This window comes from Poeciliopsis prolifica, unplaced genomic scaffold (genome assembly GCF_027474105.1).
Source record: "Poeciliopsis prolifica strain line A6 unplaced genomic scaffold, Auburn_PproV2 SCAFFOLD005, whole genome shotgun sequence".
In the NCBI taxonomy this organism is placed as follows: Eukaryota; Metazoa; Chordata; class Actinopteri; order Cyprinodontiformes; family Poeciliidae; genus Poeciliopsis; species Poeciliopsis prolifica.
The window spans coordinates 3,789,070-3,807,015 of NW_026562380.1; the positions used below are offsets into that span (position 1 = coordinate 3,789,070).

Genomic DNA, 17,946 nt, shown 5'->3' on the forward strand with positions numbered 1-17,946 from the left:
TTGTGTTGTACAGGGGAAAATGATTTTCTTTTATGGTTAATTATTGTTGCCTTTTTGTTTGCTTTGCATGTATAGATTGTTTTGGGGTTTGTTGCTTTTCTTTTTCCTTTTCCCCTTTGACAATCCAAACACCCTGGACTGAAGGTGTATGTCTCGGGAGGCAGGGCGTGCTAATTGGCCATCGGCTGTGGACAAGCAAGAGTGTGCGCTGCGAACAGGATAATAAGCGGAGCCCAACCTGTGGCCTTCAACTGGTGATTTTTATTGAACACTGGATTTTATAGAGAACGGTTTTCATTGTGCCACTACTTGTGACTTTTTGTATTAAAATACCTTGCACCTGACTGTTCCGCTGTTTGGGTTTTTTGAGTTGTTTGCTCCCCCTTGTGTTGGAGACGGAGTGTGGGCCATTTTGGCCTCACATAATTTTGGCGCTGTGAGCAGGACACAAGTCTGTAACCGTCAACCATATCCAATAAAAATAGGACGCTACGAGAAGTTAGGCCGACTGTATCAAGTGGAGGAGACTGAAATCCAGGGTACCGGCGACCTTAGTTTAACTATGGGATCTGATGGGGTGGTTGAAGTTGGTGTAACAGGGTTAGGGTTAGGGTTAGGGTTCCATCCCCACAGAGGTTGTGGGGATGGAAGAACCCAACAGCTGTGAAGAGGTGAACAAACTCCTAACTTCTGTAGATTTAACCCCACAGCAGAAGGGGGAGCTCCAGGCCTTCCTGCAGAGGTGGAAAAAGGTGTTTTCTGTGGATGAAGAAGATATTGGCCGAACAGACTTGGTCCAGCATAGCATACACACAGGATCGAAGAGACCTTGACATCTTTAACAAAGACGGAATGGTTTTCAACGCTGGACTTGGCCAGCAGCTACAGGCAGGTGGAGATGGACCCTAAAAACCAAGAGAAGACTGCATTTACCACAACACTTGGCCTTTTTGAGTTTGAATGCATGCCATTTGGGCTCTGTAATGCTCCTGCCACATTTCAGCATTTAATGCAACAATGTTAAAGAGGCCAACTTACAGATTCTGCCTTGGTCTATTTGGATGACATCATTATATACTTACCAGACTTTTCCTCCCATTTGCAACACCTCGAAACTGTTTTCCAGAGTCTTTGGCAGCATGGTCTGAAACTCAGATTGGACAAATGCAAGTTGTTTCAGTCTCAGGTAAAATTTCTTGGCCACCTTGTGGACAAGAATTGGGTGAGAGCTGACCCTGAAAAAATTTGTGCTGTTAAAAATTATCCTGTTCCAAATACCATTTGCCAGATAAGAGTTTTCCTGGGCCTGGCTGGGTATCATAGGAAGTTTGTCCCTGGTTTTGCCAAAATGGCGCGCCCTTTGAACTCTCTGTTGATTGGGATACCTGCTAATAAGAGGTCAGAGGTAAAGATTACTTGGACAGATGAATGTCAGGAAGCATTTGAAGAAGCCTTTGACTGAAGACACTCCTTTGAGTCATAAACTGATGAAGAAAATGCTCAAGATTGTTTATGTTCACCTTTTATTTTGTACAGTTCTAAAATTGTATTTTTTTCAGATGGCTAGTCTTCCAGATTATGAGATTAATTTGAGAAATTATTTTTTAAAACAATTAATTTGAAAAATCAAATGTTTTTTCTTGAAAATATCTGAAATTAATCAAAAAAATTCTAGCTAAGTTTTGACATTTGAAATGGTTAAATTTCCAAGTTTTGTGGGAAAATTTCTGAGATTAATCTAAGAATTTCTGTGAATTTTTGGCGGAAATTAACTTTTTTTCTGTTTACAATGTCCTTTGTATTCTGACGTAAATTGGTGATTTATTACGTTAATAATTTTTTTAAATTTTATTCAATATAACATTTTATTTTATTTTATTTATTTCTTTGACTAGCTTCCTCGCTATAAGCTCCAACTTCACTTCCCAGAATGCACCGCGGCAGAATTCGCCGCCTCCCATTGGTCCGGCTCCCTGAGCAGCGGAGGCAGGACGAGAGGTAGTGCTGGGAGCCCGGCGGAGTTCTGCGGAGCTGAAATGAAGCGCACACACGGAGTGGCTCACACCACGCAGCGCCGTGCGGCTCAGGAAGAGGCTCCACTCCGCTCCAGCTCAAGCCTGCTGCGGCTGAATGAAGGGCTCCGTCCATGCGGAGGCTAGCGCTCTTCCTGCTGCCCTGTGCTGTCGCCGTTCTGGTGCACTTGTGGTTGGCACAACGACCCTCCTTCTGCTTCTTCTTCACCCCGCTGGAGAACAGCACATGCTCGGGTACTTTTAATTTTTAGCCTCCCTATCTGGGCTTTACCTCCTCGAAGCTTGGGAACTTTTTTACGTGGTAGCAGCTGGCTAACTTTGCCTCTTACCGCCCAATGTGTTATTCAGTTTGTGTGTGAGCAGGTAGTTAATGGCTGAGCTGTGTGTTATTCTGTGCGTTTTCTGGATAAATTATGTGGATATTCCAGTTCAGTAGTGCTGGGCGTTGCTGGGATAGTCAGGGAGCGCAGCATCTCAGCCTTTTATCCCCAGACTGTAGATAAGGACTCACTTTAGACCCTGGATTGTGTGTAATCTGGTTCTTTATGCTGTTTTTACACGGATTACCATTTATAGAATCATGAGGAACCTTCTTTGCCACTTGAGTATAAATGAAGCAGCTCTTGATGGATGATGAATGAATTTATTTAATATAATTGAACAAACCAATTATCAGAACAAAAACATAAATCTCTGTTATTTCTGCCTGCTTATATAAATATTTATATTTTGGCTTTCTAATCATTTTTGCTTTGTTTTGGCTGTATTGTGCTCTTATCCTATTATTTGTTTATAGAGATGCCTTTACTATTGTAGGAAAGGTAATTAATTTTGATATTTAATTATTTTTATTTAGACATGAAAATGTGCCATTAATACATTTGGTGACTGTCGTATATAAAAACCTAAGTTATTAACGAACACTAAGTTTAAGTTTGAGGATATGACACATTAAAAATGTATCAAATGTAAATGTTTTTAGCAAAGCATGTCTTAAAAATGTATCTGTATTTTGCAAAAATGTTTAAATTGGCAATGATAAGACTAAGCTTTCATATTACCCTGCTTGATACTTATACATTTTTTTATTTCTCTGTATCATTGTTTGTTATTTTTACATTCCAGTTCCTGTCACATTTATTTTAATCAAGCCAGGTTGCCAAATCATGTTTTGTTTTATTTTATTTTGTTTTGTTTTAATTATTTGTGTTGAGTTAGCCGTCATGTCATTTGTATTTAATGTTATTACATTTTTCTACCCAGTTCAGTAGCCAGATCAGGTTGCAACAAAAAAGAAGTGACTGTTCAGCTGAATTTTGTGAAAACTGGAAACTAAAATACAGATTTCATGGCATTCTCTGAGATCTGAGCTGAGGATTCTGATATGTTGGGTTATAAATTTTTTTCTAAGGTGTACAGCTGACAAAAGAGAGAATACACTCTGCAGGATCTTTAATAGAGGCAGTCGCTTCTATCAAAGATAGAAAATGAAGGATTTTTCAAAATATCCTCCTGCTGATGCATTTATGTAATTGATGTTTGGCTGATGGACGATGCATTATGATCAATAGAAATGAATGAACGAATGGTATTAATCACTTTGCTTAAACTTCAAACACAACCTGTAAACATCTACATTTTGAATGCAGAAGAGCGCTTGCCTTTCTTTGACGTTTTGGTGGGAGTTCTGTCCGCCAGGCACCATCATGACCTCCGGCAAGCGATAAGAGACACGTGGCTGGGCTACATTACAGATCACCCGCACTTCCAGCACAGGTTTGTGAGCCGACGCTCCAACTTCATCGCCCTCTCTCTCTTTCTCTTTGTTTTTTTTTTTTATACTTTCACTCTGAACTCGTATAGTGGAAATAAAGCCTCCAGCCGGCAACAGATGCCTGACTGTGGAATCCATCCTTTTATCTCCGCCTGACCAGTGGCCAATGTTGTTCTCTCTTTTCATTCTTCTCGTTCGGCGATCTGGGCACCGATAAGGTGTGGATGGCCTTTAAGCTACCTCCGGTAACCATGGTAACGGAGGGTGGAGGGAGAGAGAGAGAGATGGACAGGCTTTTGAGATGTTTGTATTTGGATGAAACACCAAATAAAGTGAATAATAATAATAAATTGTGCTGCTGTGTTTCTTCTCGTTCTTCCAGAGTGGCGGTGAAGTTCATCGTGGGTCGACATGGGTGTCCCATCCCGGACGAGGACAGGGAGGACCCGTACTCTTGCTCCCTCCTGAACTTCAGCGAGCCAGGTGAGAGTGAAAGGTCAAGGTCCGTGGACTGCAATGCCAGGGTACGCTCCTCTGCCTGCAGCGTGCTGTCAAAACGGCGGCCGAGGAGTTGGGAGAATGAAAAGAATGAGTATTCAGAAAAAAAAGAGGTGAAAAAGCGTCATTCATGCTCACCCACAGCTCAAGGACAACTTTCTTTTCTCCATCCAAGGCTTTTGCAGAAATGACTGACTAAGTCTGCTGCAGATGAAACAAGAAACGGCTCACTAACATGAGAAGTGGAGCTTATAAAATGTAGCTAGGCTTTGACTAATAAAACATCGCCCCTCCTCAACCTACTGCTGTGCACTGCTGCTCAGCTGGCCCACAAAAAGCTACTGCACTTCACCTGCATAATAGACAAATCACCTTCCAAAACCTGGAACAGCCAATAAATATTAGAGATGAGAACATTTTAACTACTACAATTAATACCGTAGATTATAAGAATAATTAAAATTTTCTGTTTGACATTTTTTTATTTATCTACAATAAATTACTTCAAGGTTCATAAACTTAATAATCTCACACTTTATCACCTCAAAGTTTGTCTGAACAATAAACTCTTTAGATGTTATTGAGCTGAATTTGTCTTGTAAAAATAAGTAAGATAATTTCTAAATATTTTTGTTGTATTTATTCAGAGGTAAATCTAAAATAAACACTTTAAACATTCAAAATAATCAACGAGAACTGACTTGACACCAGCAGCCTTTATTATTAATCACACTAAACATAGATTACTAATAATATCTAATCTCTACTGATTTAATTAAGCAAAAGAAACAAAGATACTATGTTAAACTCCACTGCCACAGATTTAAGTAAATATTTTGATTTTATCTACACACTACCTCCAACATAGTCACATATGTCGATGTGTTAAACAAACATTATCGGTTAGTTACTTTTTGGTAGACAGACAGAAAAGAGAACATGATAAAACATGCAGATTATGAGAATAATTTTAATTTATTATGCGATTAATAGAAGGGAGCGTGAGTTCAATTTGTTGGAATTGCATTCTTTAGATTCAAAAATGTCAACATGGTATTATTTTGGACATAATACCATTAAATGGCTCTGATGTTTTATACATTCAAAGATCCAGATATTCTCTCATTAACTGAATAAAAAACACAAGTCCACTCTCAAGGTTTACCATATTAATAAACACTATATAAAGTACTTTTTCTAGTAGTTCTTGATCATTTCAAAGCCTCTAAATTAGTAAATTCATATATTAGAAACTTTTTTAACTTAACAACTAATGCCTACCAAATTGATATATTGGTCACATTTGGGTATTTGGACGCCACCTTCATCAAATTAGAGGTTATTTGCAAGGGCATTTTTAATAAACCTGGAAAAAAGCAGTTCACTTAAGTGAAATATCACATGCACTAAAAAATAAATATGCTTAAAAATGTTATGGTACGCTGATCCAGTAAATCAGTGGTGTTTTATTATTATTTTTTTTTTTATCAAGGTTATCCCTCCAGCCTTGCTTAGATGCACCAAATATGCTGTAATTGGACAGAATCAATTGTCAGATTGGACATCTGCAGTGATAGTTACCGTCTCTCACCTTCACAGAGTCGGTCCAGCTCCGTGTTTTCTGCTCGGCACGAAACATAATTACTGCTCATCAGAATGGACTTTTTTTTCAGACGACAGCCTTTAAGGTCAGAGCAGCGTTTTATTTTCCCTCACTCACCGCTGCCGTGTTAATGGCCACACGCATTGACGTGATTTGCCTCCGAATCGCAGGCTGCTTCAATGTGAGGCGCTCAGTGTAATTGGAAGAGAAAAGAGAGACAGCGGCTGCTTTTAAAGACAGTTAGCCGCTGGACTCTGGATTCAGGTCAAAGCACAAGTTAATTTGTTGCTGAAACGTGTTTGTGCTGCATTTGTCTCAGAGACTACAATGAGGTGAATGTTAATTAGCCCCTTAAAACTTTGCTCTAGTTTTTTTGAAATGAGCTTGTACTTTGCACGCAGCTTCTCCTGATATTCAGCTCGGGTAAATAATTACTATGACCTTCCAGGCTTTCAAGTTATATAGCAAAAGAACAAAATGCTGTATTATAATTGCTTAATATTGATAGAAAATATTTTTATAGTGAGGTGAAGCAGTTTTCTTGGTTTCTGATGGTTTCTTTGAAAAGAAACCTGTTCCATACCTGAATGTATCAATGAGAAATGCTTAATAATGCTAATCATTTTCAGAACGAATCCTATACTCTGCAGTTTGGAAAAACATGACATTTAGGATTTTTTCCGGGTTTGGAAAGAATGGAAAAAGAATAGAATAGAAAAGGCATTTATTGCTGCGCAAAGGGGAAATTCAAGTTCAACAGCAGCAACAGATATAAAATTTGGCAGTGTTAGAAAAAAAAACAAGACTAACAAGAACAAATAAAGCATGGAAATTTTAAAGGAGGGCTGGGGGGGGCATTACTTAAAATTAACTATTTTGTCTACAGATTCTTGCTAATCCATTTTTTATGGTTTTGGTTGTGTGTGGTTTATAGTTCTTTACTGTTTTATGTTTTTAATTTAAAAGTTTATGAGACCACTTAAAATGATCTGTTTCTCTGATTTTACTTTTTATAGGATATGTTTGAGTAAAATGTGAATTGTTGTTTTATTCTATGAACTACTGACAACATGTCTATGAATTTCCAAGCAAAGATTTTGTATTTATCTGCAGAAAATAAAAAATGTTAAAAATTCTGAAAAAAATGCAGTTCTTTCTGCAGAGGATGCAAAGGAAACAAGTTCATATTCATTTAGAAACAACAGTACTAATATTTTAACTCAGAAATCAATATTTGGTGGAATAACCTGGACTTTTTCAGTGCAATGGGCTCTTCATTATTTCCAGAGCTGTATTTATACGCGTACAAATGCTTTACGCAGATTTGATCATTGAAGTTCTGTGAGATAGAAAAGCAGGATTACTATGTGAAAGTCTGCCTATTGTGTAACACACACTTCATGCATTTCCCCTCTGTCACCACCGTTTAATTCAGGATGACTGTGCACAGGCTCTCTCCTCTTGTCACACCAGGTGGATGTTGAGTGAACTTAGCATTTGTTGCTTTTGCTGCTGTGGCTCTGTTGGCTCAGATGACACGAATCAACATGTCACATCAATAAACATTCATTTTGCTGATTTTTACTGCACAGATTCTCAACAAGCATCGTCCCAACAAACTTGAGAGATTTGCAAGAAGTCAGTTCAACTTATAGTACAGAATTGAAGTGATTGTTAATTATCATTGTAGAGTAATAGGAGGAAAAAGAATATCTTTACTTTTTTACACATTTGCTATTTTTCAAACTGCAGTAATAGTTTGGAAAGCCTTCAAATATATGAACAAAGTAACTTACACTCATTTTTCTAAACAAACCATCACAGCTAATGTTAAATACGCAGTGGGCTAATGCTAATAACTCTACAGGAGACGAATAATGCTCCAGCTGAATTGCTTCGAAACAAAAATAGATCCAGAAGTATCTAGTTGCCAAATCTAATTTAAATAAAATTACTGCAAATGATAATTAAGCTTTATTACTAATGTTATAGCCAATCTACAAATCACAAACAGGGCTTTGCAAGCAGGAGCTCCATTTGTTTTGAAAAGCTTGCACTGGCTAAGCTTTTGTATTTAATCAGCACAGAAACATCACCTACATCTTCAGATGCTGCAGTTCAATTCCACTCTGTCAGGGAGAAAAACATTTGGTTTGATAAACCGCTGCTCGCTCCATGTGATTCCTCACCTCTAATTGCCTTTATTTTGGATGGAGCAGTGAAACTGGTGCAGATTGCATCTAAAGTGAAAACCCTGCTTCTCTTTAACAGCCTTGATCTTTCCATTGATCTCCCGAATAGTAAACTTCTCTTTTTGTAATTAAGAAGCCACGCTGGTGAGCAGGAGCTCACTTTGAAGCGAGCAATCCAGAAAACCAGCTCCTAAGAGAGATGCTAGTGTTGCTTTAAAGAGTTTTTTTTTCTTCCTTTAAAGGCGCTGAGGGTTTATCACAGGAAAAAATACTCTGTGCATGTTAGTAATAAATATTAACTATGTTTTCCTGACCACGTGTGACACAGTGTTGGGTCAGGATGCAGAGATGGAAATCGTGACGGTGGCCGACCCCTCGCTGCTCGTCTCCTCCGACGTGTCGGCCATCGCTCTGGACTTTAAAGTCCTGCACCCGGTGGTGATCACCCAGCTCGGGGTGTTTTCCAGTGGGACGCGGCCTGAGCTGCACGGCAACGTGACGGTGAAGCTTCTGCAGCTGGACCAGGAGGTGATGGAGCGCTTTTATCTGTGAAGCTCAGTAGAAACTGAGCTTGGGGGCAGCTGGAGGACTCTGCTGACCTCACTTTTAAAAACTGATGCTTTCGTGTTTTATTGTGGATCGCTCTTCATTTTTTAAATAATTCTAGTTTTTGTTTTCTCTCTGCAGGAGGCTGTCATTACAGCCCGCTTCAGCTCCATCAGCATGGGGACCATGGTGAACTGGGTGTGGTACAAACCAGTGGAGCAGTTCATCTTGCCCAAGGTCAGTTTCTCCACTCAGGGTGTCGCGCTTCAGCCAAACTGGGGAAGAAAACCTTCAGGCTTGAATAGAAAAAAACATGGATTGTTTTTTTACAAATAGTTCATTCCTTTTTCTTTTTTTTTTTATCAAAATTTCATTTTAAATCCTAATATCTGTATATTTAATATGAACAAAAATGACCTCTTAATCAGGCTTTTATTGTCATAAATTCCTAATCATGATAAGATTTTAATTTATTGTTGTCACAATAAACTCTAATTAATGTCTAAAAACTACATGTTGTCAGGATTATATGCTATTTTTCCACCGTTTTTTTCAATATGTGTATTAATACATAATAAATTTAAAAATGTTACTTTGAGCATTTTAGTGAATGAATTCATTCTTTATGTGTATTTCAAGAACAGCCATAAAGTTACCTAAAAAAGCAATAAATAGTTCTTACTGTCACTTTTCATTATTATCACTAAATATTATGATAAAACTTTTAAGTCTGCTCCTGTTTTTATTTAAAGTTTGAAGCAGTGCTGCTCTGCATGATGTAACATTTTAAATGTCTTGCTTTACTCATTCCTCATTGAGAATATCACTTTTTTTCACATGGCTGTGAAATCTCAAGAATGGAGTATCTTGGTTTTACATTAACCTTTAATGCAGTTTGTTTAGAAAACATCTGAATCATACTAGATAACAAAGGTTTTGACTTTTAAAAAGCACAAGTTTGTGATATTTTATGCATTGCTAGACCAACACAAAGTAGTGCGAATAAAAATATGAAAAGTTCTTCATCCGGTTGAGTAACTACTTTGCAGGACTATTTCTTGCTGCAGTTATAACTTCATGTCATTTTGGGGTAATCCTCCGCCCGCTTTGCATTTCTAGAGACGACAGAAACATCCACACAGCAGGCAAACAAAACCAGAGTCTTTTATTTTTGTTTTATTTTTATTGATACCCAAGAAAGCAAATTTTACAGGATATATATCCACAATAAAGTAAAGCCAATTTTAATACTTAAGAGTAAAAGAAAAGTAGACTTGTGCATCTTGATAAATGAACTTTTAGAAATCTGTTTTCCAGAGAAAGACGACAAAATTTAAAGTTCAAAATAGAATAATGTAAGAGAAAAGAAGAAAATAAGTTAGTGGTGCATACAACCACATGACAAAATGTGTAAAAATTCAATCATTTGATTTATTTAAACCAGTGTAAAATCTGAATATCGTCATGCACCTGAATGACAATGTGGACCAACTTCCATAAGAGAGGTATTTTAGCTTATTAGAGGCAATTGTTGGCTGCCAGGAAACCACCGAGATGACTTCAGATGACTGTAAAACATGTAACCGCTTCTTTTTTTTGTTTAGGGTTTTGAGGGGACGCTGGTTTGGGAGAGTCAGGACTCTGCTCTGCTCACCACTGTCAACTCTTCGTCCGTGGAGCTCAATGATGGCGGCGGCATCCTCAAGATTTCCTCTGTAAGTATTTACGTCTCAAAGAAAGCCGCACCGGGAGTAATATTCACATATTTCAGAGTGTAAAACCGTTGTTTTGCTCTTTGGAAATGCAGATTGCAGAAGGCGTCTTGCCTCACAGAAGTGCTCTTGGATTTCCTGGTTTGGCTGGAGGATTCACGTTTACTATCTACGGTTAGTCTTGCGACGGCGTTGATTCAGCTGCACTTTTTATGAAAAGTGTTCAATCAATATCCCTTCAAGAGCCATCTGTTATAAAAAAAATAATCCCAATCTAAAAGCTCCAAAAGGCATTGCTCATTCTGGCAGGTTGAGAGATACCTGAAAGCTCCTGCACTTATGCCAAATGGACACCTGTTGTTGTTGTTGGATTATTGATTGTGACTCATACGTGTTTACATCTGTTTCTGTCTTAGAATGAATTCATAGCCATTTTGTGTGGAAAAATTTTAATTAATCATTCAGCGTCTCTTAATGATCCATTTTGTAGCAAGTTGCAGCTTTATCATTGATTTGACAGCCAGTAATTAGCTATCATCTCTCAAGAATTCTCTTTTGTTGAAAATCTAGCAGCATCTAAAAACTCTTATCTTTTTCTATCGTTTTGCTCCATGTTGATACCTGGGTATCAGATGAAGACGGATTGTCCGGGCTCCTGCGAGGCCGCGCTGCCAGGATGGAGAAGCACGCCTCCGGTTTGAGGCGGGAGGACGCCACTCTGCAGGAGGAAAGCCTCAGGCATGGCGATTTGGTATTCGTAGACGTGGTGGACACCTACAGGAACGTGCCTTCCAAGTTGCTTCAGTTCTATAAATGGTATGCCAAGTGCTAATGACTCGATTCTCTGTCTCCAAATTGCCTGAGCCCTCAGAGGAAATCAGCAACCTGAAATGAAAGCGTGCCGTCGCCTCAAAACGTCTTTGTGCTAAAATTACGGCTGCAATCAGTCAGTCGGAGAAGCTTCACCGTTGTGAGTCATCAGATAGCAGATTGTATTCCCTGAGTGGTATCAGGCTTTAAATTGACAGCTGCAGTGGGTCTAGAAAGTGTACACATTCCTGTTTTTGAGATCCAATATAATAGAGAACAATAAATAATCTCCGGCAGGTTAACTAAATCCAAAAATCTGCAACAGCCTTAAACTGAAAGGTTGTTTAAGTATCTTCTGATTCCTCAGCATGGAAAAGTTCACAATGTGAAGACATCTTGCCTGCAGATACTCTGCGAAGTAACAGTGCTACAGCCTTATTTTAGATTAATCAGATTGGCTCTACTTGATGCCATGAAGTACTAAATCTGCAGCAGGTTATGCAACATTTTTATTATTTTTCTCTTAATTTCTGATCCCTGCTAGCAGCCATTAAACCCTCCTACCAACAATCATATCTGGATCTTCCATTCACTCATTTATTCAGCTCTATACATCATCATATACTGTACCATGTATAGATAATTGATGGAAACGTCCTCATGTTACTAATGCACCATGTTACATGTTTTCTGTCGGTTTTGTTTTAAATGGCTTCACTGTTGCTGTCGTGGCAATGATTTTCCTCAGGGGAGTAATAAAATATCTCCCTACCTATTTTTTTTTTTTTTTGATCGAGTTGTGTGGGCTTTATTGCACAAAACTATATTGGAAATTTTGTCATGGTCTCATTTTCTCAGGCATTTTACCAGGAGTGTGTGCTCTTCTAAGGTTATCTACAGACTTCTTCTCTCTTCTCTCTCTCTGTGGTTTTTGAGAATAAATCTGCTCTGATATATTGCAAACAATCAGGTGCTTTTTTTTTTTTAATTAAAGTTGCAAATTCCCTTTTCTGACAGGTCCGTGGGAAACGCTGACTTTAATCTGCTGCTGAAGACGGATGATGATTGTTACATCGACGTGGACTCGGTGTTAATGAAAATTGACCACAAGGGTCTGAAGCGCAGAAACTTCTGGTGGGGGAAGTAAGGACAGCTCGGTGTTGGATCCTGATGATGATGTCTTTTTTTTTTCTTTCCTCGGTTCTGCCTTTGACTGTATATTACCTCCCGACCCAGTTTCAGGCAGAGCTGGGCCGTGGATCGGATAGGGAAGTGGCAGGAACTGGAGTACGCCAGCCCGGCTTACCCTGCGTTCGCCTGCGGCTCTGGATACGTGGTTTCTCGTGACCTGGTCCAGTGGCTCGCCAGCAACGCAGAGAAGCTGAAGCCCTATCAGGTAGAGATCACTTAGCTACAACTATAGATGGAGATAGGAAAAAAAAAAGAATACATTTCTGCGAAAAAAAAAACAAAACATGGAAATGTATGTGTTTGAAAAGTCAAAAAATTTGCTAGAAAACTAAGAAATATTTAGATTAATCTCAGAAATTTTCTAGAAAAAGTAGGGAAAATTCACTTTTGAATATATGTTGAAATTTTCCAAAAGCTGAAAAAATTTAGAATAGAATAGAATAGAATTCAACTTTATTGTCATTGCACTGTCACATGTACAAAGCAACAAATTTGGCAAAAACTCCAAATATTGCAACTTAATCTCAGAAATTTTCTAGAAAAAAACTGAAAAATTTATGAAGAGGCAAAATATTTTCTACTTTTGAAACTTAGTTTTGCAAAGATTAGATTTTTATTTTTTTTTGCCAAAACCCCAAATTTGAGATCAATTTTCTTGAAAACTTCTGATTTTCAAAAGTAAAAAATTTCAGACTTTCGAAACTCAAAAAATGTCTAAAAGTTTTTTAGTTTTAGATATTTTTTTATGTTTAAAATTCAGGGTTGAAATGTGTTAACCCTGATGTGATGAAAAATTTCAGGATTTCAACAGTTTTGAAAACCTGAAATGTTTTTTTAAGAAAATTTCTGAGATCAGTCTAAAAAAGTTTGGCTGAAATTCACTCTTCCTTTCTTTTTATCTACAACCACCATCATAAGCCGTCATGCTTAGCAGCCGTGACAGATAATCATTACAATAAAAATGAGCGACCCGCCTGGGTTGTTTGGTTACAGGGAGAAGACGTAAGCATGGGAATATGGATGGCAGCCGTCGGACCGCAGAAATATCAGGTGAAACAAATGAGATTCACTTTTTCTGAGCGGCAAAACAACTAATCAGGCTTTTGATGTTCTACATTGTTGTGTCCAATGTTCACTGTACACCTTTATTACCAGTGGATTCACAAAGGTCAGAGTTTGACATTAAGAGAGAAAAACTCAAGAAGGGAAATGAATAATGCATACAAATAATGTTTCCTCCAGAGGAAAGCAGTAGCATTTGCACGTTACATAAAATCAAAGCTGCATGAAAGAAAACTGATCTTTATTCATACATTTGTTTGCAAGTCATTATTTTACAGATACCTTCTTCTTACGAAAAGAAAACTGGAGCAGAAGTCATATTTAATAACCTTTTATGTTATCAGCTGAAATAAATTCAATTTCAATCAAATTTATTTCAGCTGAGTTGGAGACAAAGCTTTGTTTTTTGTTAATCTAGCATGCGTAAACTAGTTTACAGATATTTTGAGTCGGAAAATAGTTGTGTAGGGCAAACATACCTATTTGTGGCATTTAGTTTTAATGTCGCTTAGCAATGCGCAGTTTCTTTAATTGACCCGCCTGGTAAAGATAAGTAAAAACCCGTAAAACAAATAAATCTGCTATATCAGCCTCTCGATCTCACACTAAGAAATCTAGAAAAATCCCACCTTTAATTTGAGTAACTAAAATGCAAATATCAAATATTAAGCAAAATAGAATCAACAATAAAGTTTCTGTAATAAAAAATGCATTTGAAATAATAATTATTGATCTCAGATAGGGAAAACAGGTAAAAGTGGCAGGAAGTACAAACCAACTACTTTGCACTGGGTGTCAAATGTTTGCAGTGTTTCTCAAAATGGCGGCTTTTCAACAATAATAAAGGAGAACATCTCTTTAACAACTGTTTTCTAAATCAAAATGATTGTGATTCATTGATTTTATGCGATTAATTGGTTTACTTCTTATTGTGACCAAGGTATTTGCACTAGAAACTAGAAGAAAAGTACTTGGTAAGATTTGTGTTTGTGCAGTGAAGAAATGGCTTAGAGAAATGAGATTCTAATCTTAAAAATATTACTTTTCTAATGTGGGATTCAGAAATTAGCAATTTGATTTTAAGATTATGCTCCACCAACGAAGGATAAGGAGTTGCGCGTGTCCATAACTAATCCATGCTCCATAATAACCAGAGTCTGTTGCAGATAATGAGTTGGCATCTGTCTGCAGGACGCCGGCTGGCTATGTGAGAAGGAATGCTACCTGGACATGTTGTCGTCTCCACAGCACACGGCCAAGGAGCTGCATGTCCTCTGGGACAGGAAGAGGACCTGCGGAGACCCCTGTGGGTGTCCCTGGGACCGCTGATCGTGGTCCTCTCCAGTGACACTGTGGGTAAAAAGAAAACACTTCTTCCCTCGTTCAGTTTCTTAAAACGTCAAACTCAGCTGTGGTTCGATATTCTGGTACGATGCAAAGACTTGAAGTGATTTTCTTCTGAATTATAATATTGAAAATATTCAAATAAACAATCCTCGGATAAAGGGATTGTTTTAAAGATGCATTATATACCGTTTATATAAAAAATTTTGTATTTGTTGAAACAATCACTACGTGGTGACAGATAATCTGTGAACAAATTGAGCTCCTCTGCCTTCTGCCAGTGCTCCCAGTGGTAACCAGAAACAACCAGAGTCCGAAGGTGCATTCTTGCGCTGCTCACCTCCCCTCTCCCTTTCGCCATTGCTATCTGCTACACTCCAGCTGGCACAACCTGTCATGAATGCTCAGATTAATGGGCATGACAGCAGAAAAACAATTTTCCTCTGTCTGTAAGTTGCTTCTGTGCCTGTAGCACACTTAGAAGCAAGCACATGAGGTTGATTGACAGCGCTAAGATCCTCCTCCTGGCTCTGATTGGAAGTTTTTGGTCAGGAGCAGTAGAGATCTTTTCACTGATTATTTGTCTCACAGCAAACTGTGATAACAGTAACATGGTGACGGTTTTAATAAATATGTAAAAAACTTCTTTTTTTTATATAAAAGTTACATATTGCACCTTTAAACGCAGATGTACTTGTATTTTACTGTCAGTAATTCTTGTTAGTTTTAACAATTTTAGAAAAGTTTAAGTGATGGAGAAGAATCATGTACAGAATTACTTTTAGAAAGCTTTAATAATCTAAAGGGAATATTTAATAGCATTTTAAAGATGAGTTGCTTTATTTTGTGAACATGTTGTCACCCCCCACCAACGTTTGTAGATTTCTCACAAGCAGCAACTCTTTGTACAGTATCAGTTCTCGTGCAAATAGTGAGTGATGTGGCCTTACCGTGTTTGTTCGCCATCGTTCCGTTCGTGTGCGATCTCGCCGCAGACGTCTTTAGCGACTGAAATGGACGCTTCGGCAAGCAGACGCTCTGAGAGGTCAACAAAGAACCCAAGAAGAGAGATGAAGACTTTGCTTGGTGTATATCTCTGGCTGGAAACTCGACCCCTCCAAACATGGACTTGAGTCTTCTTTAAAAAGAATAAGAAATCCTCCTCCAGTAATTGTGTTGTGACAGGAAGCAGAAATCTGCTGGAAAATCTTTGGAGAACTGATCAATGTTGATCAGAAGACGGCAGATCAAGGCTGAGTTACGACAGCTAAGAGTCCCCCAGGCTGTTTGTTTTCGTAAATAATGATGCTTCATATTTTATTAAAGCAGAATTATACAACTCTTTTGTTTGGATTTTATTTTTTTTTCTGCCAACCAAAGAGGTCCTGACATGGCAGCAGATATTCCTTTCCTCTCCTCTCATCTTTTCACTCGGCTTCATGATAACACATCCTGCCACATCCTGCATCTGTTCCACTCTCTCAGCTTAGATAAGCACGCCATTTTTTCCAGCCCATCAGCTTCTCCCTCTGATTTGGCTCGTCGTGAGCTGAGAGCGGCGTGGAAATGACACGGGAGATGAAAAATAATCTCCCTTTCTGTACGAGTGCCTCTGTAGATTATGAAGTTATTGATTTTTGTCTTAACTTTGATGAGCGATGTGGAAATGTTGTCACTCACTGACATATCCCAAATCCTCTAAATCCTTGATTTGCAGGCCTGCTCAGTCGTACATACAGATGCTACGAGATGATGAAATCAGCTGAACTGGAACTGGGGACAAACTGGAGCATGTTCAGTTGCAGATTTGTGTAATGTATTGTGTTTGGATTCTCCTCAGGCTTCTAGAATAGAAAGTTTAATAGATGCTATAAATGTATTCATACACTTTGAACTTCTTCACTTGTCCTCACACTATAACTGGAGTGAAGCTGCTTATATATAAGCAGCACAAAGCAGTGCTAAATGAGAAACAGCAGATTAACATCTCTAAAGATTGAACTCCGACTAAGATTGTGTTTGCACTGTAGCCTAAAGTAACACAATTCTGTTTTTTGGGGGTGGGGGGTTTAGATTATAAATTAATAAATCTGATCGTTTCATGACAGTCTGAAGAACACGGGTCGGATATTTCTCAAATACGACCCAGGCCGCTTGGATATCCAATATGTATCCGATTCAAATGTGACCTTGCGTCCACGTCGCATTCATCCGACGTCACAGATGCTCGACAAACGTCACTATTCAGACAATAATTTTAAGTTAATTTTTTAAGAGAAACTTAAAACTATGGATCTTTTTCCTTCTATATTAAAATTAATGCAATTTTTTCAACGTTTCTATGTCGAACCCCATATGTCGATGCCAAAACGATACTAAACTGGCTTCAGATTGAAAAACCGTTTCTGAAGAATCCCCTTGATCTCCGACAGATCAATAATCTGAACAAGCGGAGCTTTGCAGCAGTGAAACTGGGTTTAATGAAAAGATGTAATCTGGCTGACCCAGAATTCAATTCATCACTGTTTGATCACTATGAACCCAGACCAGTTAAATTGTCTGTCCTCAAGCATATGTAGTTTTTCAAGAGAGAGAAAGCACATTGTCTAATTTTCACTCTATTAATATTTCCCAGAGAAAGTGCAATCATCAGTTCAGCATGAGGAAGGAACTGCCTGTAGAAAATGGAGGGGAGCGCGCTGCGTTTAATTGTGTTTAGAAAATCCTTTTCATCTTGAGTCTCACTTCTTCCCCAAACTCATCTTCATGCTGCAGATTGAATAAAAGGGTTTGTTGATGGTACAAATTTGAGTCCTGTTTTCTTTAATGGCTTTTGCAGACGCTCTATTATATGTTCTCTATATATGTAATTTTTCTTCGTTGAGGCATGAAATGGGTGCACAATTTTAAAGAAGCTGCTAGATGTGCTGCAAGGCAATCAGCAGAGCTTTTTGATGTTTTTGTTTGTCCTTAAAGTTGAATTGTCCAACTCAACCTGCACCACATCCCCAAATATACAGTAAAAATCAGATATTTACACCAAATAAAGTCACACACACATTTTTTTTCTCACTGTCTGAAGTTAAATTAGATTGAAATTCTTTTTATTTCAGATTAGTTAGAATTACAAAAAATATTTATATTTGCTAAATGCCAGAAAATATGGTAAGAACATTTTTTA

At 38.1% G+C, this 17,946-nt stretch overlaps 1 protein-coding gene across 1 annotated transcript; it reads left to right on the forward strand.

Moving 5' to 3' along the window:
• Window positions 1-1,998: 1,998 nt before the first annotated feature.
• b3galnt2 (beta-1,3-N-acetylgalactosaminyltransferase 2) lies at window positions 1,999-16,104 on the forward strand. The gene is made up of 13 exons (XM_055030274.1): window positions 1,999-2,267; window positions 3,683-3,809; window positions 4,190-4,290; window positions 8,429-8,628; window positions 8,788-8,883; window positions 10,251-10,361; window positions 10,454-10,532; window positions 10,991-11,174; window positions 12,186-12,311; window positions 12,405-12,564; window positions 13,353-13,409; window positions 14,613-14,773; window positions 15,761-16,104. Exons 1-12 carry the CDS (start codon window positions 2,147-2,149, stop codon window positions 14,748-14,750), a joined length of 1,500 nt encoding a protein of 499 aa, XP_054886249.1. The 5' UTR covers window positions 1,999-2,146; the 3' UTR covers window positions 14,751-14,773; window positions 15,761-16,104.
• Window positions 16,105-17,946: the final 1,842 nt, after the last annotated feature.